The sequence below is a fragment of the Cnephaeus nilssonii genome (assembly GCF_951640355.1).
Source record: "Cnephaeus nilssonii genome assembly, chromosome: 2".
Lineage (NCBI taxonomy): Eukaryota > Metazoa > Chordata > Mammalia > Chiroptera > Vespertilionidae > Cnephaeus > Cnephaeus nilssonii.
Genome location: NC_137073.1, coordinates 71,207,869 through 71,232,824, shown reverse-complemented (window position 1 = coordinate 71,232,824; position 24,956 = coordinate 71,207,869). Strand labels below are relative to the sequence as shown.

General features: G+C 35.0%; 1 protein-coding gene across 5 annotated transcripts in view; it reads right to left on the bottom strand.

Annotated features, from left to right (window-relative positions):
* Positions 1 to 24,956, bottom strand: part of SSBP2 (single stranded DNA binding protein 2) — a 225,800-nt gene that overhangs the window by 33,806 nt on the left and 167,038 nt on the right. For all 5 annotated transcript variants that reach the window (XM_079793538.1, XM_079793541.1, XM_079793539.1 and 2 more), the window contains 4 exons: positions 18,890 to 18,949; positions 6,988 to 7,054; positions 6,623 to 6,693; positions 994 to 1,061 (listed from right to left, as the gene is read on the bottom strand). In XM_079793538.1, coding sequence (XP_079649664.1) covers positions 994 to 1,061; positions 6,623 to 6,693; positions 6,988 to 7,054; positions 18,890 to 18,949 — 266 coding nt within the window. The remainder of the gene's footprint in view (positions 1 to 993; positions 1,062 to 6,622; positions 6,694 to 6,987; positions 7,055 to 18,889; positions 18,950 to 24,956) is intronic.

The window sequence follows — 24,956 nt, the reverse complement described above, 5'->3', positions numbered from 1 at the left end:
ACCTATTTTCTATTTTAGGCAAAATTGCTTTACATGAAAATCCCTGTGTGTATCTCACAGTATATCTTCAATGCCATTAAATGATGGCAGAGTTGTTTAATTTGACATGTAAGTGACCAAAACATGGATTATGGAAACAGATTAGAGGAGACTACCCACAACCCTGTATTAAACATCTTTATCATTTCTGTAAGCTTTCTTTAAGCCACATCATGGAACTGATCCTCTAGTCAATTAATCAAAGTCACTAACAAACACCTTGAAGGAATCCTAATTTACAGGAATCCTAATTTACAGTTTATGGGACTTTGAGGGCAACTTGGATAATTAAAAATTCCTTAACAAATTGCATGATATTGGCTGATAAAAACAACCCACTGTCTTTGGGCTTAAAGGGCCTTTTCATAAAAACAAACGAACAAAAACCCCAAACTGTTTACTCCTTATCTAAGTGCACCTTGATTTTTCAAAAGGAAATTCATCCTATACTATGGAAGTTCTTTAATAGAGAAGATACTACCAGAGAGAACTCGTTCGGTGTTGAGAGTGGGCCCAACAAAGCAAAAGGCACATATAGAAGAGCCGGAAATGCCACTCTCAGGAACCACTAGGTACCTATTAAAATGAAGTTACTAATAAATTGTTCACTTCTGTAGAGTTAAGACATGATCTCTTCATACTTTTGTGTAGATGATATGGAGACTCTGTACTTGTTTATTTAAAAAAACTTCATTTTTATGGTAATTAAATAAAATATAAAAGAAAAAAGAAACAGGCTAAAAGTTGGCGTTTATGGCATCTGAAAATGGAAAAGAAGTGAAAGGTACAAGGGAAGGAAGAAAACCACAGAGAATATGTTCTGAAAATGAAGCAAACACTACAGCTCATGCTTACTCCACTTTTACACCTCCCAGAACTGAAGAGCTCAAACTGTCTTACAAATCAGTGTGGCGTTTGAAGACGGAAAATAGGATAATACAGCATTTTGCTTACATGTTCATTCCGGGCATTCCAGGGCCACCTAAAGCATTCAGTGGGGGTCTCATTGCACCTCCATAGTTCTGTAATGATAACCAAGGGTCAGACTACCACAAAACAAAAAAACAAAACCAAAGAGGAGGGGGGAAAGAAAGGAGAGCAGGTTAATGATTTCCCTACACAACTCCTGACTGGAGAAGGCCTGTGCAATTCATTCTCTGAAGGGTCCACTCTTGTACTTTTGCTTCTATTTTAACAATTACTTTGGTTTGTGTCTTTTAAAAATTATGTAAATATGTAAGGTCATTGTAGCATGTTAAATGATTAAGGTAAAGTTGCAATGATATTTAACATATCTTTATTAATTTGCATATCTGTACAACAGTGAACTTTAAAACATTTCACAACTTTCAAAATTGTTTTTAAAGAAAATACTTAGTCAACATGTTTGAAATTGTCAGACCCAGAACATTTACATAAAGTCTGGAAAAAAAATACCTCCAGGTGAACTCAATGAAAGAAAGTCGAATGCAAACTTCTGTTCATAAAATAATATATCCAACACAGAAATGCACTAATACCAATGTACAAAAATATATGAAAACTAAAGTAAACTCAGAATATGTATGCATAAATTATGATTCAATAGGTTTCTGTCATTCAAATGATAAAAATATTTTAATGTTTTAACATGCATATTATATGAACTTACTTTAATTTCCATAAGGGCCAAATCATTCTTATTATTTCAATAAATGTACATTAATGAGTAATTTTATTTGCTACTATTAGTTCAACAACTATTTCTATTAGGAATCCCAAATCTTCTCTATTTTGTCATGATAGATCTCCGAAGTGCCTGGGTAACTCATGTTGAACTTCACATGAATCATTTCCACTTCATGCTCAGCAGGACGGAAAGTACACTGAATAGTCTCTCTCATGGCTGCCCTTTACATTACTTTCCTCAGTTCTGTGGAATGACCTCCACACAACAGTCCTGGCTAAGAATCCCCAGGAGCTTTGATGTATCTTCCTTTGCTTTCAATTCCTGTATCCAGTGAGTTACCACAGTCTATAGATTCTACCTGTGAAATAGCACTTGAAGTAGGGCTCTCCGTGTATCACTAATATTTGTCACTTACCGAGACTACTTTACTGTCTTAATTGGTCTCTCTGACTCAGCCTCTCCCCCTTTCAATCTATTCTCCATACTGCCCTCCAAAACTCTGGTCCTAAAACTTAGTCTTCTTCAAATCATTTAAAAGCCATGATGATCGCACTGCCTATCAAATACAGATTCAACTCTTCAGCATGGCTCTATGGGGTTATTCACATATTCCTGTCCTCATTTCCTACAATTCTTACCTTCTTCCCCTCATCCCAACTACATCCTGCAACCTATTGAGTATCTTGTGGTTCGGAAACAAGCAATACAAATGTACTCATGTTAACTCATGTGCTGTGGCCTTCTGTGTAGTAGGTGCTAAGATAACAAGGAAATATTCAATGGAGAAAGTCTGTTAACTCCAGAGAGTAAGCCACAGTTTATAAATAATTTATTTACTTAGATGCTATTCTCATTGTTTATTTCTGTTACTTTCAGGAAATCTTACTTAAACATCCTGATTTCATGTGCTACGGGACAATAGAATGGTTTCTATCCACACTTTGAGTCAGGGGTTTATAGGATAGCTATTTCCTTAACCTCTGGATCAAGCCTGGTGGAGGCGGCGATAATATTAGCAAGGAGAAGAATGTCATTGGGGAAAAAACCTGAATGGTAAAGTATAATAGAAATGCAACACAAGGAAAGTTTCCCCTTAGTTTTGGTCTTAGAAGATCTGTGTTTTATAGTATCAAGGAAAACATTAGTCTTCCTCATAGCTCTGGACACAGAAAGACATTGGGTTGAATCTCTATTGCCCCTGCCCCATTTCCTCTGACCCTCTTTCTACACGTGTGATCTTGGGCCAGTGATCCTCCCAATGATCCGCTCCACCTTAACTTCCTTATCTATAGAGTGTTGACATCTTTTCCCTTGTAAGCTTGTGGGAGGGTAAAATGAAATCATAGAAACACCTATGACAGTGCTTGGTATATTAAAAGCATGATACCTGGTGCTCCAAAATTATAGTTGCTATTTTTTTGTCACCATTAATAAGGGACCAACTTTAAATGAGTTCTCATCAGCTTCCCTTGAGCTCTCAAGCCTAACAGAATTACTTAGCTTCTTTATGTAATGACTCCCTGATAGAGCATGCATCTTTCCTTTCTACATTTTTTTTCTGCTGCATAATAGTTTTTCTTTATGTTTTTGCTCCTGCTGCTAAATAGCGAGCACCTTGAAGGCAGAGTCTGTTTTACTCTTCTTGGTATACCCAGTGCTCAAGTGTCACAGGAAGTAAGAAATTATTCAATTTATAATTTGATAGGTTTATAAAATATTTACATTTTGCGATTAATTTGAAGCAAAAAGAAAACAGGAATATAAGAAAGAATAACAACTAGCTTTCCAAGTGGTATCAACAAAGGCAGAATAGAAAGAGCTAATTTAGAATCGCTGAATTTTAAAGTTTATGGCAGCTATACAATTCCATCTGGTTAATCTCACTCCCAATGCAATGTTCCTGACAAAATGGCTCTTCAGACGCTGCTTGGAAAGTTTACAGAGTTTTTCCATGATTGGGCAGTTTAATTTCTAGAAATTTCTCCCTTATCCTGAACTGAATTCTACCTCGATCTTATATTTGAAAATACAGAAATCCGTTTACTCTCTTTACGTGACAGCCCATCACGTATTTCCATCTCACCATTTCTCCACCTCAAATATCTGAGTTGGAAATCATGGTATGTTTTCATTTGTATGTAAATCAGTTAGCCTTTAGATTTCTAGAAGAACTAGAAATAGTTGGGTAGTCTTGCTGAATTTTTCTGTTAATTACATGGCACCTGCTGAGCATAGAACACAGACAAGCTAAGTATTTCTTAGCACAAAAGCAAGTAAAAAATGACTTCAAATTTTGGTATTAGGAAAGCAATTTTTCTTGATTAAATAGATAATTTTGTTTTTCTATTAAAAAGATAGTGATATCATTTTAAAAAATGATGTGTTACCACTGAACTTTTAATTTAAATAGATTAATATATTGGTGGGAAAAATATGCCAGGATTTAGAGCAAACTTTATTTCTCCATCCATGCAATAAATATTAATTACATGTTTACTATTGTCCTAGGGGTGTACTTTGTCTAAATCAGCATTGTATAAGAATCACTAGACAATATGTAATTCTTTGTTCTGGTAATTAAATTGTTCCAATAGATAACTATTACCCCTCCTCACCACACTGATCTAAAGCTCAAAAAATAATAGCAATAGTACCTACGATAAGAACAAGATGTATATTTTGTTGGTGCATAAAGCCAGAAACAACATTACGCTTTTATAATTCAACTACAAAAAAAGCAGGTGCATTCCACTCTTAGGTGGCATCTGTATGATTAAATGTCTGTTATGAAAGTTGTTTTACTATTTTCTTTCAAGAAACACAGCTAACCTTTATTACACATTTCAGTTTATAATGCCTATGTTTTATATACCAGGTGTTATGAGTAAATACCTCACAAGAATTCCCCATTCCAAATGATTTTTACCTCACTTTTTATCTATTATTCATTCATATGATTCCTGTTTTCACTTAAGTAAATGATATATATAAATACTTTCTTTAGCCTTTTATACTTTATATATTGTGATTTTACAAAATGAGTGTAGGTATTTCTGGCTTCTTAGGTAAACTCACACAAAACACTTTATTTCCCTCAAATTATATAGAAATAGATAGTAAGGATACCAATTCAAATTGAAGAAATAAACTACTTTCTTTGGGTTTGAATATGCAAAGAAAGAATTCACACTTATATGATAAACTTACTTATTAAAACTCATTAATAAGAGATTACTCACCATAAATATGCTATCTTACATTGAATATTTTACTTGTAACAAAACATAGAGCTGTTTATAAACCAAAACATAGACCGGTATGCTTTGTATTTCAAACACTGCAAAACAGATTCTTAAATCAGACTCTAGTTTTCAAACTATTAAAAATATTGGTCTAGGAATGACAAAAGCTTAAAGAGCAGCTACCTGAAAAATAAGTGAACTGAATTAAGTCTGATTAAATTATAAGCATGCAGTTTTGATGTATCTTTAAAATATATCTATTATGGAAATCTTTGGGGGAAAAAAGCCTTTACATTCTGTGTAGCCAAATTGGTTGGCTTAGTTCATTAAATATTTAGTTTATTAAAAACTCCTGTATATTCAATCTATGAAATATCCTATAGATTTTATGAATTCTAATTACTATTAATAGCTTATGATGGTTGGTCACAAATTATTATTGCTAACATGAGTAGTAACAGGGAAAATAATTTAAATATCAAAATCAGACTTTTATAAGATATTAAGAAAGCACATAAAGACTGAGCCTAAATGAAAGAAATTATTATTTTTTCTGACTGAGTATCTCACATATATTTAATTTAATGATAGAAATTATTCTTTCCTGACTGAGCATCTCACTATCTCACATAGTATTTTTCCCCATGCAATATGATATTTCTGAAAAATTAGGTTATATGCACTTCATGTTTCAATATAGTTCATATATTTATTACTGTATGTTGGTTAAAAACTCCTAGGCCTAAGTCACATCATCTGGGTGTTAGATTCTAAATCTCTGACTCCTTTGGCCACACAACAAAATCTTAATTTTTTAAAAGTAGATACATGAGACAATTCCTAAAACTGTCACTAATAATGCTTTTCTTGAAAAGGACAAATAAAATAAATTAATTCATTCTTTTAACCAGCATTATAACATGCTAACCTCTGACCCACGAGGTAGAAATTTTAATTTCTGGATTTGGATTAGTTTCTTTGAAATATAACATTATAAAATTAATTTCTACCCCATGTAGTTTTCACAAGGAAGACAAAAAAGATATTTCAGCCAAAATAAATAATATCCTGGAACGGCATCCTTAAAAAATGTCACCAACAGCTAGGATAGATTTGACCTCAGTGTATACTTCTGGGAAATTTTGATAGAGAAATAGGCTAACATCTGATGTTTACTGATAGCACTATGCTTGTTCAGCAAGACAAATTTCCAATGGTTATTTCCAAATGATTCTCTATTATTTCCATATTCTATAAAGAAATATGGTAGTATAAAATAGTAAATGACATCCTCCAAAAGACAGAGAAATATTTTATATTGCTTATTTTAATATTTTTAATCATTTAATTTATATGGCTGTTATCTTTTATAACAATTTTCTATAAATTTTTATATATTTCCTCAATATAACTAACAAAAGGATAATAGTTATCTTTTTATAATAATTACTATAATGTATTTTCTCAAATGTACTGAATGCATATGTGACAGCACCTGTAAATATGGTTTGCTGCTACATCAATATGGGCGTTACAGATACTATATTCTCAAGAGCCTAACAACTGTATTTATATCAAACCTTTAAGGCATACAACAAAAGCCAGGACATAACATAGTTTGTTTATATAAAGTAAAGGCAAAAAACTCAGCGTTTACTTTCTGATTATTTACCTGTGGTCCTAAGGGCACCATTCCTCTTGGAGGAGTCATTCTCTGCATTGGCCCACCCATATTTGGATGTCCTAAAATAAAAGTAGGAAGGTATTAGCTAGGAAATGAGCATGGGTGCCAAACCAGAGGGCAGGAGTCTCCTCTCAGCGTGGTGCTTAATTATTCTGTTTCTCATGTTATCACTGCCTTCATCATTATGCATAATTAAGACATAGCTAAAAATATAAATCACTTGGCCATGCCATCTGCAAAAATGCAACTGGTATAATTATGGAAGATTTATTCAAATAAAAAATTCCTTAAAAAAATAAAAGATTTCCTTTGAGATTCTGCACATCTATTTCACTTTTACTTTAAACAATCACCTTGTTGTCGAGTTGGGTCCATTCCACTGGGAAGTAATGGCTGACTTCCTGGGACACCTCCAAGTGCCTAGCATTTTCAGTAAAAACAAAATAAAAAGCAATACTGTAAATATTTATAAAACAAGGGCTTTAACAATTCTCTTTTAAAATTCCTATAATTACAGAATGCATTTGATTATTTAACAAGATTTGTTATATTTCACATTCATTTATAAATTTTATAGGTCTATAAACCTAATATAAGTTCTTAGTTCCAAAATTATTCTGTTTTGCCCAATTTTGTGGCAAGCAAAATAAGTATTTTGGGGGAACAAACATCTAGGCAAAAGTTGTCCTACATTTTTCAAATAAGTATAATGCCTTTGCTCCAAATTAATTTACTAAGGGTACTGAGATAAGTAATTTTGCTTCTTAAATATAAGCTCTATTTCTACAGAGTCTTTTACTCATTTGGGATTGCAAGAGCAGCAGGACTAAAATGCCAAGGGGCTAATGAATACTTTTTTGTAGTCACATTTTCCCTAAGAAACTATTAATAAAAATAATATTCCAATTAAGTTCACACAATTTGGCTGCATCGAAAAGGACAACTAGAATGGAAAAAGATGGAGATTAACAGGCAGAGCTTATTTATGCGGGTGCAAAGCAGGATACATACTGAACTGCAAGTTTCCATAGTTGTCTGAGCAGCTGTTAGAGCTGAACAAAGCTCTAAGCGATTTAAATCCATTGATCTTATGAAGTATATATGTATACACATATATACATAATCCTGACAATTGGCAAGATTTTATAAAGATTTGTTAATTTAATTTTAAGCAGGATAAATCTTATCCAATTACTTAAAATTTCAAGTTATTTCCAAAGAATTTAATATTAAAGAATTTATATATGTAGATCAGAACTCTTTACTTAACAATCACTTAGGATGCAGTAGAGAGCTGCCATTTCTCAAGCCATTTTATAATTACTTGAATTTTTTTGCTTACAAGCACACTCAATACATATTTATTGAATTCCTGCTTAACCTTTCCAGCCTAATTTCTTGCCATTGCCACAATGACATTCTAATTTCCATCCATACCAAATTTCTTTCTGTTTTTTTTCAATTCATGCATTCAATCAACAATAATATCTAATTGTCAATCATCAAAAACAAAATAAAATAAGAACTAAAACTAGACAATCTCTCCTCTCAAGGCGCTCACAGATCCTTAAGTGCCTATTGCTGACATATTTTAGATCCCAGATTCCGGATCACTTCCTAACAAAATTCTTTCCTACAAACCTAGTCTGGGGTAAGTTTTCCTTCTATTTGCTTTAAAATATGTGTAATTGTTTTTAAAGTTCAAATTTACAGAAAAATTGCACAATTAGTATAAAGATTTCCATACACCCTGACACAGATTGCCCAATTGTTGACATTTCACCACATTTGCCCCATCGCCCTTTCTCCTTCTTTCTCTATGCTTTTATCCTAAGTCTTTTCAGAACCAATTGAGAGCAAGTCACAAATATTGTCTCCATCACACCAAAGTACTGCAGAGTATAATTTCTAAACATGGATATTCTCCTATATAACTACAACACAACTCCTCAAGACAGGAAATCCACAGATACAATACTACTGTCCAAGCCACAGACCTCATGCAAATTTTGCCATTTGTCTAAAAAATGTTTCTTTTTTCTTTCTGAGACCAGGACCTCAATGAACACATGTTGCATTTAGTTGTCATATTTCTTCATGTGCTTCTAAGCAGTAATAATTCCTTAGCTTTTCCCTATCATGTCCTCAAAAGTTTTAAAGAGAATGAATATTAAAATTCTACAGGAGGATCTGAAGTCTCTTCATGACCTCCTAGACTAAGGTAATTTTTGTTTGTTTGTTTGCTTTTTTTTTTTAATCAGGAGCACCACAGAAATGGGGCGATGTTCTTCTTGGTGATTACCTTATAGAGCACATGATGTTGTCTGATCCCACTACTAGTGATATTGACTTTTAAAAAATATATATTTTAATTGATTTCAGAGAGGGAGAGGGAGAGATAGAAACATCAATTATGAGAGAAAATCACTGATCAGCTACCTCCTGCATGACCCCACTGGGGATCAAGCCTGCATCGGGGGCATACGCCCTGACCTGGAAACAAACCATGATCTCCTGGCTCATAGGTCGACGCTCAACCACTGACCCACACTGCTGACTTTCATCACCTGGTTGTGTTGGTCTCTGCTAGGTTTCTGCACCATAAGATCATTATGTTTCCTCTTTGTAATTGATTACTTTTAGTAGTAGAGCTATTCCAAGTTGTCAATATCCCACTCACTGTTTATCAACCCACCAGTTTAGCATCCACTGACAACTCCTAAGCACTATGATAGTTGCCAAATAGATTCTTTCTAGGCTTATAAATTGGTATTCCAACTGTAAGGAAGAGCTTTCCTTTTCTTCTTATTTATTTATTTATTTAGTATAGACTTATTGATTCCTATTATATCAATACATCGTAATCTATTACTATCATCGCTTACTTTAATATTCATAAATGCTCATCATATTTTGAGCATTTCCTTACTGGCAAAAGATGTTCCAGGTTCATCTCATACTTTTTCTGGCCTAATTTTGGAATCAATCTTTTCTCCGAAGGGCTCTGATTCCTCCCACTGAAGAATGGTGTGTAGGCATCCAGACATGGGTTCTCCAGAGTGTGTATTATTAGTTGGGTGCACTGCTTTTAGGTCCCCTCGGTAGACTCTGAGCTTAAAAAATCTACGTACGTATGTGCATATGCGCACATATCTACATCTATGACTAATATCCCTCCTCTCTGTGTGGTGTATATGCATACCAAAAATTCATACTAACACCGATTCAACACCTCCAATTCTAATCCAAAACCTTAGGTTTTTAGCTTTTTTCCTTCTATGTTTCTATTTTCTCCAACAGTGAGAAACCAACTTTAATTATCTTCAATATTTTTTTACTTATTTGCTTAATCAATGTGTTTATTTGTTCAATAAAACCAATCTCACAACCACTACGGCCATTTGTTCTTTTTGCTATGTCTGTGTGACTCCCCACCGCCTCCCTGAATGTTTGAGCATGCAGGGAAGGTAAAGGCTTTGTATGTGCTTTTGTAGGATCATATACCTCACTTTCATAGAACTTAAATATGATCATAGTTTGTTTTCTTCTCTATGTCTCCAATAGACTATAAGCTCTGAGAGAGTATGGAACCTATTTGTGCCTCTTGGCTCAGAATAACCAATATTTATTTAAGGAATAGGGTGTAAATCGGACAATTTTAGGAATCATCAGTGATAAAATCATAAGAATGGAATAGACTTCAAAGAGAAGGGAAAAAAGATCAAATACATAATTATTTAGAAATACCAAAGGGAGATAGAAAAGGAAACTGAAAGTGAATAGGTATGAAATTAAGAGGGGGACCAAGACCAACATTTCAGAAAGCATGAGGGGAGTTTCAAGAAGGAAGAAGTGGCCAACTCTGTCAAAAGTTATAAAGAAGCGAAATAAGTCAGACAGAAAGGTCAAGAATCATATGATTTCACTCATATGTGGGATAGAACTGAAAACAACAAATGAACAAACAAGAAAAGCAAACCATAGTATGGTGGTTACCAGAGGGGAGGCAGTTTTGGGGAAAGCAAAGGTTAAAGGGGGTCAAATATATGAGGATGAAAGAAGATTTAACTCTGGGTGGTGAACACACAATGCGATATGCAGATAATGTATTATAGAATTATACATTTGAAACCTATGTAATTTTATTAATCAATGTCACCCCAATACACTTAATAAAAAGAGACATTTTAGACAAAAAAAATGAATTAGAAGGACAGACTATATATGACTAGTTAATATATATTTTTTTCAATTGTGAGTTTGAAGTTCTTGCTTTTATGTCTCTAAGCGGTTAATTTTATACTCTGGACTTTGATTCTGAATTTCTAAACCTCACTGGACATGCCATGTTTTATCACAGGAAACTATTTTCTTGCAAATTCTGCTTTCTGTTGTTTATCTTGGACTACCAGAACAATTGACAAGTCTTTCTCTGTTTCTAGTCATTATTTTAAAATATAACATAATCCTACAGAAATCTTGATCAATGTCATGTCTTTCAAAAGTCTGTCTTTTAGAATAAGTAAAATCTTTAACTTTTAAAACACTTTTATCAGTCCTGGAATGACAGACAAGGGCATCAATAGGGCATAATTGCTGCATTCTTTAAACCATTAATATCAGGGAAAAAACAACTTTATAAACCTTGTTGATATAATTTTCTTATTTTTAACATGTTAAATGTACTCCATTCAGACTTGTTTAATAAAAAATTTTGGCATACATTCTTCATTCTATAAAAGATCTTCACTCTGACAGACAAAATAACACTTATGATGGAGGTGTTTAATAATAACCAGCATAATATTAACAACAATGGACACTTGTGAGATGGTATATTTGTGTCAGGAATTGTGTTAAGCTCTTTATATTTATTATTTCATTCAATGCTCACAACAATACTATGAGGCTATTATTAATTCTTTTTTATTATGAGAAACTGAGCTGTAATACATAAGTGATCTGTTTGTTTGTCTATAGTTATACTATTGTTAAGTAGCAAAGCCAGGGCTTCAACAGATCAACATACTGCAAAAGTTCTAAATAATAAGCTTTAAATTCTAGAATTTAAAAAAGGATTAAATAATACAAAATTTATTAAAACAGAAATACTTAAATGAAGGAGTTTCTTTTTAAAAAGATTTTTTATTAATTTTTAGAGAGAGAGAGGAAGGGGGAGAAAGAGAGAAACATCGATGTGAGAGCGAAACATCCATCAGCTGCCTCCTCCATGCCCCCCCACCAGTGATCGAGTCTGCAACCTGGGTAGAATTGGCAACCCTTCGATGCACAGGATGATGCCCAACCAACTGAGCCACACTGGCCAGGGCAGGAATTTCTGGATTCAAACAAGGATTATTTCATTTACAAAGAACATGAAATCAATGCTAAGCCCCTCTAGGAACTTGAGATTATGGTGTATATTTCCTTGAATATTACCATATAGTCTACTCAGAGAGACTAAATGTTCAATGATGAGGGAAAACATTTATTCATTTTTAAAGTTTTTATGATATAAATCAGTTAACAATTTTAATGCACCCAAATTTTTAATGGGCCTCCTCAATTATATGAAGTGAAATAGAATAATATAATCAAGAAAATTTAGAACTAGAAGGGATTTTAAAAATACTTGAACCCACTCTCATTTGACTGGTAAAAAATATCAAGACCCAGGTTAAGTGACTTGCTCCAAAGTGACTTGCTGGGCATTGCTAGCATTTGGACCTAAGATGCTTAACACAATTAAGGTCCTTTCAACAACATCACTGTCTTTTTTTTTTTTATAAAAAGGCAGTATGAATAGAAAAGATATTGAAGTACAAAAATGTTAATAGTCAGTGTAGCAAGATATTTGTCTCCAAAGCACAACTCATCATTTGATATATATTTACTTATTTTTCTTTTTTCTGTATCGCAGTCACTGTAACTGCAAGGTCTAATTCTTATCCCTTTGCCACATGTTACTATTTAAAATAATTAAAATGACCAAAGTTAAAATTTTTGTTCCTCAGTCACTGTGGCCACCTATCAAGTGCTCACAGGTGCTCAAAGCACTAAAGCTCCTGCATATGACAGTGCCAACTCAGAACATTTCCATCATCCCAGGCAGTGCTGCATTAGAATGCCCGGTCCACAAGAAGAGATTTTCATTAGTTTGTTTACTGATGTGGCCCCACACCTGAAATTGTGCCTGGCACATAGTAAACCTCAACAGATATTTGTTGAATGATTGAATATTTCTAAATGAGATTTTGTACAGCTCTATGAAATGTCCAATCAAAAATAGGGCAATGCAATTTTTCCCCATTGGCTTACATCCAAAAAGGATGTAACAAAGCAGCTTTAAAATAATTAGATATGTTTTGAGAAAAGTAATAAAATAGTAAAAAAAAAAAGTTCTATATAACTGTAACTTAAATTAAGACTGCATAGCATTCACTATGTAAATTTTTCTTTGTTTGGGAAGGAGAATGAATTTCTTTTTCTCAGTCACTGAATTTGTTAATTTCCTTTGTCCTATAATGGTAGAAACTGATTGGAAATACATATATCCAAGAAAACACTCATAATTCAAATTCATAAAGAAATAATACATTTTTCTTTTTTAGATTTCACATAGTAACTTAAATACATTAATAGCATAATTATCACTAAGAAACAAATAAATAAGGAGATCCCAGTTGATAGAAAGGGATATTTTTGAACTGGCAAAGAAAGTTACTTTATGCTTTCATCATTAACCACTAATTTATGTTAAACACATGCAACATATTTAATTTTTAAAGTTAGAGATTTGCTGTAGTTATCCTCCTTACAATTTTAGCTATAAGACTCCCACTATTTACTCAATGTAGAACATATTTCTCTTTATGCAGCTGAAGTCTTTCTCTTACATTTTCATATTGTCATTAAATAAAAGTCAAATTCTACACATGAAAAATGTTACAAAGAAAATTATTGGTAAAAGAAATGCTAAATAGCATTTATCCTGGATAAGAGAACATGTGAAAAAGAGTAAGTATGTAAGTATGTAACTTGTTTAAAATACCTTGGTTATATGGTATTTTTAAATAAATTTATTTTTAAAGTAAATTTATTTTCAGTATAAAAGTAAATGTCCCAATTATTTTTTTTTCCTGCTCAAATGCCTGCTGATTTTTTCCCTACTTGAAAAGCGGTGAAGTAAAGCCTTTTTAAGATTTGTCTATACTCAGCATCCATTATCTTTTTCCTTTTATATTGTAAAAACTATAGATTCAATATTAGTAAAAGATAATCTTACATATTGAATAACCAGAACTAATATATTTTTTTCTAGTCACAAATTATTACCTGCTCAATACAAACTTTAAAAATAAAATAATCATTCATAATCTTACCACTCAGAAATAAAAAGGGTATAGTCCTTATACTCTTTGTGACAAATGTATGTTTATGGATGGAGGCATATGAGTAAAGGAAATTCGTTGAGTATGTACAGTAATATAGCAAAGGTGATGTACTATATACATCTTGTGCTTTCTTTTTCACAATTATTAATAGATCATAAACATTTTATGATATCTATAAATTTAATTCTATAGCATGCCCTTTAATAGGTGAATACTATTCATGATTTAGATATACCATAATTTATTTAACCACTTATCTATTACTAGAGGCCCAGTGCACGAATTCGTGCACGGGTGGGGTCTAGCTGGCCCAGCCCCAATCAGTGGATCAGGGCCGGGCCTGTCAGGAGGAGGAGACAGGCCTGTCAGGAGGAGGAGATGGCGGGAGGTTGGTTGGCTGGCCCGCCCCGATTGGGACCCGATCAGGGCCGGGCCGGCAGGGGATAGGGGTTGTGGATGATTGGCCAGCAGGCCATGCCTGATTAGGGTGGGGGAGCCGATTGGGGGCGGGGCTGGCCATGGGGAGGGGCCATGGGTGGTTGGCTGGTGGGCCCTGCCCCTGACTGGAGTGGAGGGGCCCATCAGGGGTGGGGCTGGCTGGGGGGAGGGGCTGCAGGCGGTTGGCCTTCTGGCCCCGCCCCCTATTGGGGTAGGGGGTGATAATCAGGGGGGGACTGGCCAGGGAGGAGGGGCTGCAGGAGGTTGGCCGGCTGCCCTGCCCCCTATTGGGGTGGAGGGGGCCGGCCAGCCCCACCCCCTGATCTGGCTGGTTCGCTGGCCGCAGTAGGCATCATAGCAACCAGTCATTCTGGTCATTATGGCATTCCTGTCACTGGCTTTTTATATATATAGGTTGGACAAATATTTTTGAGAGTTTCAGCAAAATAGTTAGATGTTATGTGCTTTTGAATACATATTCATGGTGTTGAATGAATATTGTGAATTTTTCTGATTAGACATTTTATCTATGAGAAGGATAAAGACCTGCTCTACTCCAGGCTGTGGACACTTTAACATCAATGGCCCATTCTGACAGCTGAACCAATTCCAGTGTAAAACTGTAGAGTCAAAAATGGTTTTTGGACTTAACATCTGTGCTTCATATGTTTTCTCATGTACATTTATTCTTTACTAAATTGTATATTTTTGTAAGTTGACTTTCCTTTCATCATTTTAGAGACTCCTTCATATACTTTTTGGCATAGTGATATTATACCATATTCTAAATACCCAGTCCTATGAATATACAAATAGTATAAATATAAACTATTGTGAATTTAATTCACAACCATGAAAACCATCTCAGGAGACCTTCTATTAAAATCTATAGTCTAATCATTAAAAATTCTGAAGGATCTGCTTATTAAAGGAATGTCTATTAACATATTCCAAATGAATAGTCAACACCATTAAAGAGGTTAATATTTCACTTTTTATTTTCTTAGACATAATCTATCAATAAAACAAAATTTCATTAGTTTATGATCACTATAAATGAAGACCAAATAAAAACTATTTAATATATTTGTGTTTTTTATACATTATTTGAATTAATTACCAAAAACAGTGTTGCCAAATCTACTTTAATGACTACATAATGAAACTGAAGAACTGTTTTGTTGCTTGAAAGGGTCATGCTCCTAAATAGGTTAAACATTTCCTAAAACTGTATGTTTACACTATAAACAGAATTAATATGCTTAGAAAATTATTTTTAAAAATAGTATAAATGTAAATTATTATAAACTAGAAACCCGGTGCATGAAATTCGTGCACGGCGGGGGGTTGTCCCTCAGCCCAGCCTGTACCCTCTCCAATCTGGGACTCCTGGAGGGATGTCCGACTGCCCGTTTAGGCCCGATCCTGGTGGGATTGGGCCTAAACGGGCAGTCGGACATCCCTCTCACAATCCAGGACTGCTGGCTCCCAACTGCTTGCCTGCCTGACTTCCTGATTGCCCCTAACCGCTTCTGCCTGCCAGCCTGATCACCCCCTAACCACTTCGCTGCCAGCCTGGTTGATGCTTAACTGCTCCCCTGCCAGCCTGTTTGCCCCCAACTTCCCTCCTCTGCTGGCCTGGTCACCCCTAACTGCCCTCTCCTGCAGGGTTGATCACCTCCTACTGCCCTCCCTTGCAAGCCTGGTCCCTCTCAACTGCCCTCCCTTGCAGGCCTGGTCCCTCACAACTGCCCTCCCTTGCAGGCCGGGTGCCTCCCAACTGCCCTCTCCTGCTGGCCATCTTGTAGTGGCCATCTTGTGTCCACATGGGGGCAGGATCTTTGACCACATGGGGGCAGTTATATTGTATGTTGCAGTGATGATCAATCTGTATATTACTCTTTTATTAGATAGGATAGAGGCCTGGTGCACGGGTGGGGGCCAGCTGGTTTGCCCTGAAGGGTGTCCCAGATAAGGGTGGGGGTGCCCTTGGGGTGTGGGGTGGCCTGAGCGAGGGGCCTGTGGTGGTTTGCAGGCCGGCCATGCCCCCTGGCAACCCAAGGGGAAGACCTGGTATCTGGAATTTATTTTCCTTCTACAATTGAAACTTTGTAGCCTGGGGCGGAGCCAAGCCTCCTGCTCCCTCCGGGGGTGGCAGCCATTTCTGTGGCAGTTAATTCACCTTCTACAATTGAAACTTTGTAGCCTTAAGCGGGTGCGCCTGGCCAGGGTGTGCGGAAAGCTTTGCTTCCCCTGTTGCCGCCGGCAACCCTGGTCTGCTCTCTCAAGCTCCATTCTGCCGCCATTTGTTTGAATTTGTTTACCTTCTATAATTGAAACTTTGTAGCCTGAGTGGAGGCTTAGGCCTGCAACGGCTATGGAAAGCTTGGCTTCCTCTGTTACCTGGGAAACCTTGCTCTCTGTGGCTGTAGCCATCTTGGATTGGGGTTAATTTGCATACTCGCCCTGATTGGCTGGTGGGCGTGGCTTGGCTGGTGGGTGTGGCTTATGTAGCGGAGTGATGGTTAATTTGCATATTACCGTTTTATTAGAGAGGATTTGCAAGTTATATGTTTGAATTAATAAAGTTAACTAAATATTTGTTATTGGGGGGACAAAAAAGGAGCCACTCACAGAAGAATACAGTTGTTTTAAAATATTCTTAGGTAAAGACTTGGAAATTCTTGAGGAAAAAGAGCCTGTATCATAAGTCTTTATTACCTTTAACTCTTTAATTGCCTCTTTTATAAATCCAGATGCATTATAAACTTGTTCTTTAAAAAATTCTAGATTTACAACTCCACATGCCCACAAACAACCCACTCCTCTTCCTAAAGTGTTTCATGCTGTCAGTCTCTATAGATACGGAGCCTAGCACAGTGTCTTATAAATAGCCGACATTTCAATAAGGCTAAATGGATGCAACTCTAATGATTCTGTCAGATTTTCATCATTGATATGGAATACATGGAAGTCAAAAATTCTAACAATACACTACTTCAAGACATACACATTTCTTTCAGATTTTCAGGAACCTCTTAGATGTATGTAACATACAAAGTGATGGATGCGAAGTCTGAAACACCATAAAGACTTCAATAAAAGATCCAACTTCTTGTCTTTTGAAAAGAAATTTAAAAGACTCAGGCACCTATATACACAGACCTGTCAATATATACAGGTTCACCCACAGAGAAAACAAAATTCCCATATGTTTGAACACTTGGCATCTGTGCACGTCTCTTATTTCATGCATGTTCCCACAACCCCATGTTCTGAATGTAAATTCAGTCTGAAGGAGAAAACTCCTCCAGCTGCTAATGTGAGGACTTCCAGCACTGCTTTCTGCTTAACGCTTTCCCCGGGGAGTGAAGGGGGTGCTGGCATCCTTACTGTGCGCCAGAAGCAGAGAACCAGCAAACTAGGACACTTCAAGGACTCTGCATGATCTCAGTAAGAGTTGTGAGAGAAGCAGACTCTGTTGCTATAAAATGTATTTGGAAGCACAACTTATCTTGTTGGTCAGGAAGGAAAGTGAAAATAAAGCACAAGAATGAAAAAGAGAACTTATTGTGATAACGGGTTTACTTTAAATCTGGGAAAATGCTGAGGTATACAAATAACAGAATTAGAGAGAGTGACAAAAACAATTATCTTGACATAACTATTCCATACAGTTAAACATTTAATTTATTTCTGTGTTATCTGTATCCTAAAATTAAACTACATACTTCTTGCAAGTAAAAATTATGCTTTATTTGTTTCAGCAAATAAATATTTATGATGCTGATAAAAAAAAAAACTATCCAAGGACAAAAGTTTATAAAATCTCAGAGCTTCTTTTTGGTAAAAAGTTGGAAGATCCATTGTTAATTATTTAAGAATAGATCTAACCCTTCTAGAAGCAGCTAATTATATGCCTGGTATGTCAATATAATTGGGCAAAATTGATATAAATGTTATAGCCATGATACTGAAACATACTTGAAAAATAAACCAAAGTATGTTCATAGAAAAGTTTATTGCCATCTTTTAAATGAGAGTATAACCAGCATTTATGAAAATTATACATATTTAAAAATTAGGCTCAAAGTACATGGTAGACTCCAAGAGTCAGCAAACTTTGCAGGTCTCTCTCATGATCACTTGATCTTCCTTCGAAGCCACAGACAATACATAAATGAATTAAGTGTGGCTGTGTTCCATTGAAACTTTATTTACAAAATAGTTATCCAACCTATGGATTGTATTTGGCCAACCCTTGAAGTAGATTATATATTACTAGTAGTAGCATTAAATGGGATAAAGGATAATTTAATATTTTCATAGGTAAAAATATTTGTGACATTTTCCAGATCTTTATTGATTCTTAAACAAACAAACAAACAAACAAACAAAAACTTAAGTAGCACATAAATCTTACCTGGTTAGGTATCCTCAATGGGGGCCTTGGACCTCCAGGGTACCGAGGTGACATAAAAGGCTATTGAAATAAAACAAACAAATAAACAAAACCAACCAAACAAACACATAAAAAACCAGCCCAGTGTAAAATACGGATCTGAAAATAAACTGCTTTAAAAATTTTTAGAATTATACAAAACATAAATCAATTTACTTCCATATGTGATTGCTTTCAGTAGAATAAATGCTTTGAAAAAAATTACCATTATATTTTATTTTCTGTAGCTTATCTGGAAAATTTTCTGAGAAAACTGTAAAAAACACCAAAATGACTAAAGTATAGTAAAAAAAAATTTTAAATGTGAATTATTATTAAGGTAATGATATCTAATTGGCAAAAAGAATTAAGAAATTTAGATAATTGAAGCTCAAGGACTTCAGGAAGAGGCTTACTGGCTACATCATTATACAAATTGGGTTCTAAGTATATGCTTTTGACTGAACTATCCAGTTTTGCTATCGATTTCCTTTAATAATTTTAAAGTTGCCAACTTTCTTCACCTTTTCTTTTGTAGTTCTGATTAAAACGATAAAGATACTTCTTTTCTAAGAGTCACTGTGGTAAAAAGAGCTTTGGCTTTACTTCATCAAGGGTTTGTTGTGATTTAAAATTGATTATAAATGTTTAAAGCTGAAATTTTTTATATATTTTGAGCCTAGCAGATTATGAAGTGTGTACCTTTAACAAAAATTGGTCTCATATTAAAATCCTATTCAATTTATGTTGTTAGATGAATCAGAAGCTGCTAGGATATGCTGACCCTGTTAGTCCAAGAACTGTCTGAAAAACATCCTAAAAGTGTCATTTTAGTGATTAGTCAATGTTGAGTGGAAGGAAAATATTTTTGATCAGTCAGATTTGGGCACCAAAATTTTTGAAGTTATTCCAAAAATTGTTAAAAATTCAACGTTTATTATATTTTGTATAATATAATTTTGTCTACTTATATCACAATACTTAAATGTAAGATTATTCTTTACATGGAATATAAGCAAATTATCAACTATAAAGTGTTAAATATTATAAAGTAAAATATTAAGAATGAACTAATATAAATAAGTCAATTTAACAAAGGCTTGGGCAAGCCAGATTTTTTTATATAATTAAATTCCACATTTATAATGTATTTTCTAGAAACATTTTTAGAAATTAGGTCTGTAGTTCATGGCTCCATATATTTCCCAGGGCTATTTTAAAAGTAGCATCTGAAAAATAAAATCCTAACATATTTAGGCTATAAAGCATTTTTAATATTAAATTAGTGCTGTTATGACATAAGCTCTTAATATTCAGATTGATCCTTACATTAAGTTATCTGTTAACCACCTACGTCCTCAATTGCTTACTTGCTGAGGTAATGACACAGCAACAGAACCCAAAAGAGTTTGTATACTAGCAACTGAGAATATTCTATACGAATATTTGTACTTCGCCATTCAGAAATTAATCTGTTTTCAAATATAATTTAAGATAGTAAAACAAATTTAAATTATTTATGGTAAAATATTAATCTAAGAGATTTCCTGTAATAATATAAAGTCCATCTACTGACAGATGTGAATACTCTCTACCTTAATAACCTCAGAAGGGTAGGTTCTTCAAAAAAGTCCTTGGCTATGAAATGTGCTTACTCTTTATATTTGGTGCAAAAAAAATTTTTTTAAATAGTTTGGGCATCAAATACTTGCATAAAGGGGTCATGAGGTGAATCAACATTTTAACTGGAAAAGTCTTCCTCTTGAAAAAGTTATTCCTGTGTGTGCAAAACACATTTGACTAGAAGTCAAAGCTCTGGATTCCAGCTTTTGCACTCCCACTAATTAACAGAGGGGCCTGAGCCAGTAACCTTTCAGCGCTTTAGTTTTTTCAACCTTAAAATGAACGAGTTGAACTGATCTCTAAAGTCCCTTAGAAAAACTAACAAAATAAAACCCACGATTCTGTGCTGATTATTCCCAGCATTACCTTTAAGTATAAATATTAGTATATTGTAAATATCTATAAGTATTTGAAGTGTGTGGGAGTGGGGAGGGGGCAGGGGTGGGATCATAAGCTATGCTCCTAAGACACAAACCACCTTTATTGAGGAGCTGGGAAAACTTATTTCCATGGTTTTCAGAGAAAAAGGAAAACCCAGTTGAAGAAAAAAAATACTCCAACAAACAATTATGCTCTTTGTTCAGAGCGAAGGTCAACAGGGAGAATTTAAAAAGCTGTACTTATTGATTAAAAGGTGTGCTCGAGATTAGTTCATTCAACAAATATTTATTAAATACCTACAAAGGCACTGTTCTAGTGGTTGGACATATCAGTGAATAAAGCAGATAAAGATCACTGTCCTCTGCTTAGGATTTTTCAAGGTTCACAGTCTTGTAATTAATAGGAGAAAGAATTTTCTGGGAAAATTGTTTTCTACTATCAGTCTACTAATCTGGAACAAATAGAATGTTCTCTTCACCAAATGGCAAGTATCGATGAAAACTCGAAGAAAATAATATTTCAATCTGGTGCCTTCCCTCAAAAGTCATATTACATCATCCCTAGTTTATAGAGCTATTAAAAAGTTTCCCAAATTAGACAAAATTCATGGAGTAAGCTTCTTTATATGATACATAGAGTAGTATAGTTAGCACTGTGACGTATGGAAACTACATTTACAGGCACAAATTCTTGTTTCTACATTTTTACGTTGTCTGCCCAGAATGAATGGGATAACTCAAAGTGAATAAAAATATATACAAAGTCAGAAAAATCAATAAATATTTGATGACAAAATGAAAGGGAAGAAGACAAACAGAAATACAAATCAAGTGTCCATCTCATTTCCTCAAAATAGTCTTTTAAAGAAAACAACATAACATTTATAATCATAACTTACTTCAGCATAAATGTCATTCAATTTTAAATGATTATTAGTTTCCATTATATCAAGAATTATTCATGGATTTTTACACTTTGGCTTTTCTTATTTTATTTTTTTAATATATTTTATTGAATTTTTACAGAGAGGAAGGGAAAGGGAGAGTTAGAAACATCGATGAGAGAGAAACATCAATCAGCTGCCTCCTGCACACCCCCTACTGGGGATGTGCCCGCAACCAAGGTACATGCCCTTGACCGGAATTGAACCCAGGACCCTTGAGTCTGCAGGCCAACGCTCTATCCACTGAGCCAAACCAGTTAGGGCCACTTCTGCTTTTCTTAAATTCTATTTTCTAAAGAGAGATTTTCCTTTCTTCATTGCCCTTTCTGCTAGTGGCAAGTAGTAGTCTCCCTCTTACATGGTCTTCCATAAGCAACTTAGTGTTTTATCTCAATCCCTAAGATCAGAAGCAACCAGTCCTTTCTCTTTCCCCACACTAGTTGGAGATAGATTTCTCAGTCAAGTCTTTTCTTCTGTGAAGATCCCAGACCTCCCTCCAAGGGAATGGTTTCATAAATAATTTACCAGTACTAAAATTACAAGGTGATAAGGACCATTTTTAGGCCCTAACTCCTTACAAGATCAAAGTGGACATCTTCCATTGCTCAAATGTTAACATTTTCTAACATTAATAGCTTTAAAAAACACCTATAAATATGATTTATCCACAGCAGAATAGTCTCTGTTTCTTGAGAATACTCTGTACTTTCCTTTCTCTGCCAAGTAAATTTCTACTAATCCTCCGAGGGCCAGTTTAAATGTCACTGCCTCTTTAAAGAACCTTCCTAGGCTCCTTTCACTCTGTTCACACCATAGTCATAGAGTACACTGCGGGGAGACATGTGCCTTGATATGTAGAAAACCCACTTCAGAGGAAAGAGCACAAAACCGTATCAGGCAGTCATTACCTTAATGTGAGGCGGCAAAATGTAATCCTATCTAATAAAGAGGGAATATGCTAATTGACCCTCATGCTGTCACAAAGATGGCAGCGCCCACAGCCAATAAGGAGGGAATATGCTAATTGACTGCCCTGCCCTCAAATATGGCGGCACCCACAGCCAATGAGGGAATATGCTAATTGAGTGCCCCGCCCTCAAAGATGGAGTGCCCACAGCCACAAGATGGTGGCGCCCAGTCCCCTCAGCCCCCCAGCCGCCCAGGGCCAGCCTGAGGTGCGGGCAAGCCTCGGATGGTGGCTTCCCAGACACCCAGGGCCGCCCGAGGCTCAGGTAACCAGGGCCAGCCAAGGCTTGCACTGCTGGCAGTGGCAGCAGCAGAGGTGTGATGGGGGCGTCGCCTTCCCCTGATCGCCAGGTCACCTCCCACCCCTGAGGGCTCCTGGACTGTGAGAGGGGGCAGGCCAGGCTGAGGGACCCCCCACCCCCCCGCTCCAGTGCATGAATTTTCATGCACCGGGCCTCTAGTTTATCCATAAAATAAAATTGGTATTTCCTAGATCCTTAAAATTGATGTAGCAATGTATAAATCACCTTAAATCTTATTTTAAATATTTCAACATGACTTTAGAAACCCTTTAACTCTTAGGGTTTAAGAACAAATTGATAAAGAAAAATTTTAATCATTAAAAAATAAATTTTTTAAAAAAAATACCAATCATTTAACCACTTTCTATATACTATGTTTTATTTTATGAGCATAATTTAGAACATATCAGTGATGAAGAGAAGAATAACACTAACTTCTTTAGAGGGAACAAATGTAGCATTTAGTTTATGCTTCTGAAAATTTGGAAGTCAGAGGTATATTCTAAAATATATAATTATGCACAATTTATGTAATTCAAAGTAACTTTGAACTTTTTTGAGGACAAAATTATTCATGTGCAATTTACTTCTAATTTTGAAAAGAATAATGAATAATACTTTTCTAAATGACTGAAAGAAATACTATACAATTACCAAGTTTAAAAAAATATGAACTTCAAAACAATTTAGCAAGTGAAAATCCCTTGAAGTTTTACAAGTTCTTTATTGTACAATTATAGTAAAATCGGAATTTTATAATTTTATTTGAATATGCCTTTTGACACATTTGTAGAGTAGAAAGTTTTACTCTGTAGAGTTTAAAAGCTTATTTCATGTACAACAGACCAAATTTCTTAACTAGCACTTTAGTTTTCTTAACTGCTGTGTTCTGCTACAGCAATACATTTATAGAATAAAGGCAGGTACACATACTTCATTCTTACAACCAACTGACCACAAATAAATTGTCTGACTTCGCACTTCTTCCTAGGCCTCCCAGCAACTGTGCAACCATTCCCTTAATGTAGAATTCTTTACCCTGGCTACCACTCAACCATGAAAAGCTGAAGAGGCAATGGTATTTCAGGTAAGCAAGTTAATTTGCATATAAAGCACTAATTAGCATGTGATCTGGATTTACTGGAGGAAAAGAAATGTGACAACTGAAATAAATACATTCACTAAGCTTTATCTCTCTTTTCTTGAACATTTTTGGGGGAGCTTTGATAATATATGTAGTCTTTAGTCTGTGTTTTGAAAGTCAAATGCCGACAGGGAATAGTAGAAGCTGGGTGGGGGAATGGCGGTAAATGGATGTGGTATTATTAGAGGAGTATCACCAGTATAATCAAACTGTTCATTATAATGTGATAACTTCTAATGAGGTTCAGGAAGGAAGCCGTTAGCACATCTGGGAGAGCATACACCGAGTAGCATTCAGTAAATATTTGGTTGGTTCCATAGCTGGCTCATTGACCCAGTGAATGAGCAACATTGATGGAAGACTGTAAAAACCAGCAAAAGATGAAATAAAGCTTGGTTCTCGAGTATAAAATCTCACCTGACCAGTTTATTGTCTTGTTAAAAACAGCTAGTATCTATTGATATTATAAACTGTAAGCCACAGTATTGGCATAGTATACCTGGTTTACTAGGGGAAATGCTTAAAAAATATGTATAGAGGGAGAAATTCTGCTTGCTTAAGTAGGATACGTTATATCTTCTAGAGGACCTGATAAAAGTAGGCAATGAACAAGTGTTGGAGAGACCAAGAAGATACTGAGTTATAATTACAATATACATATCAACAACATATAAGAGAACTTACAATTTA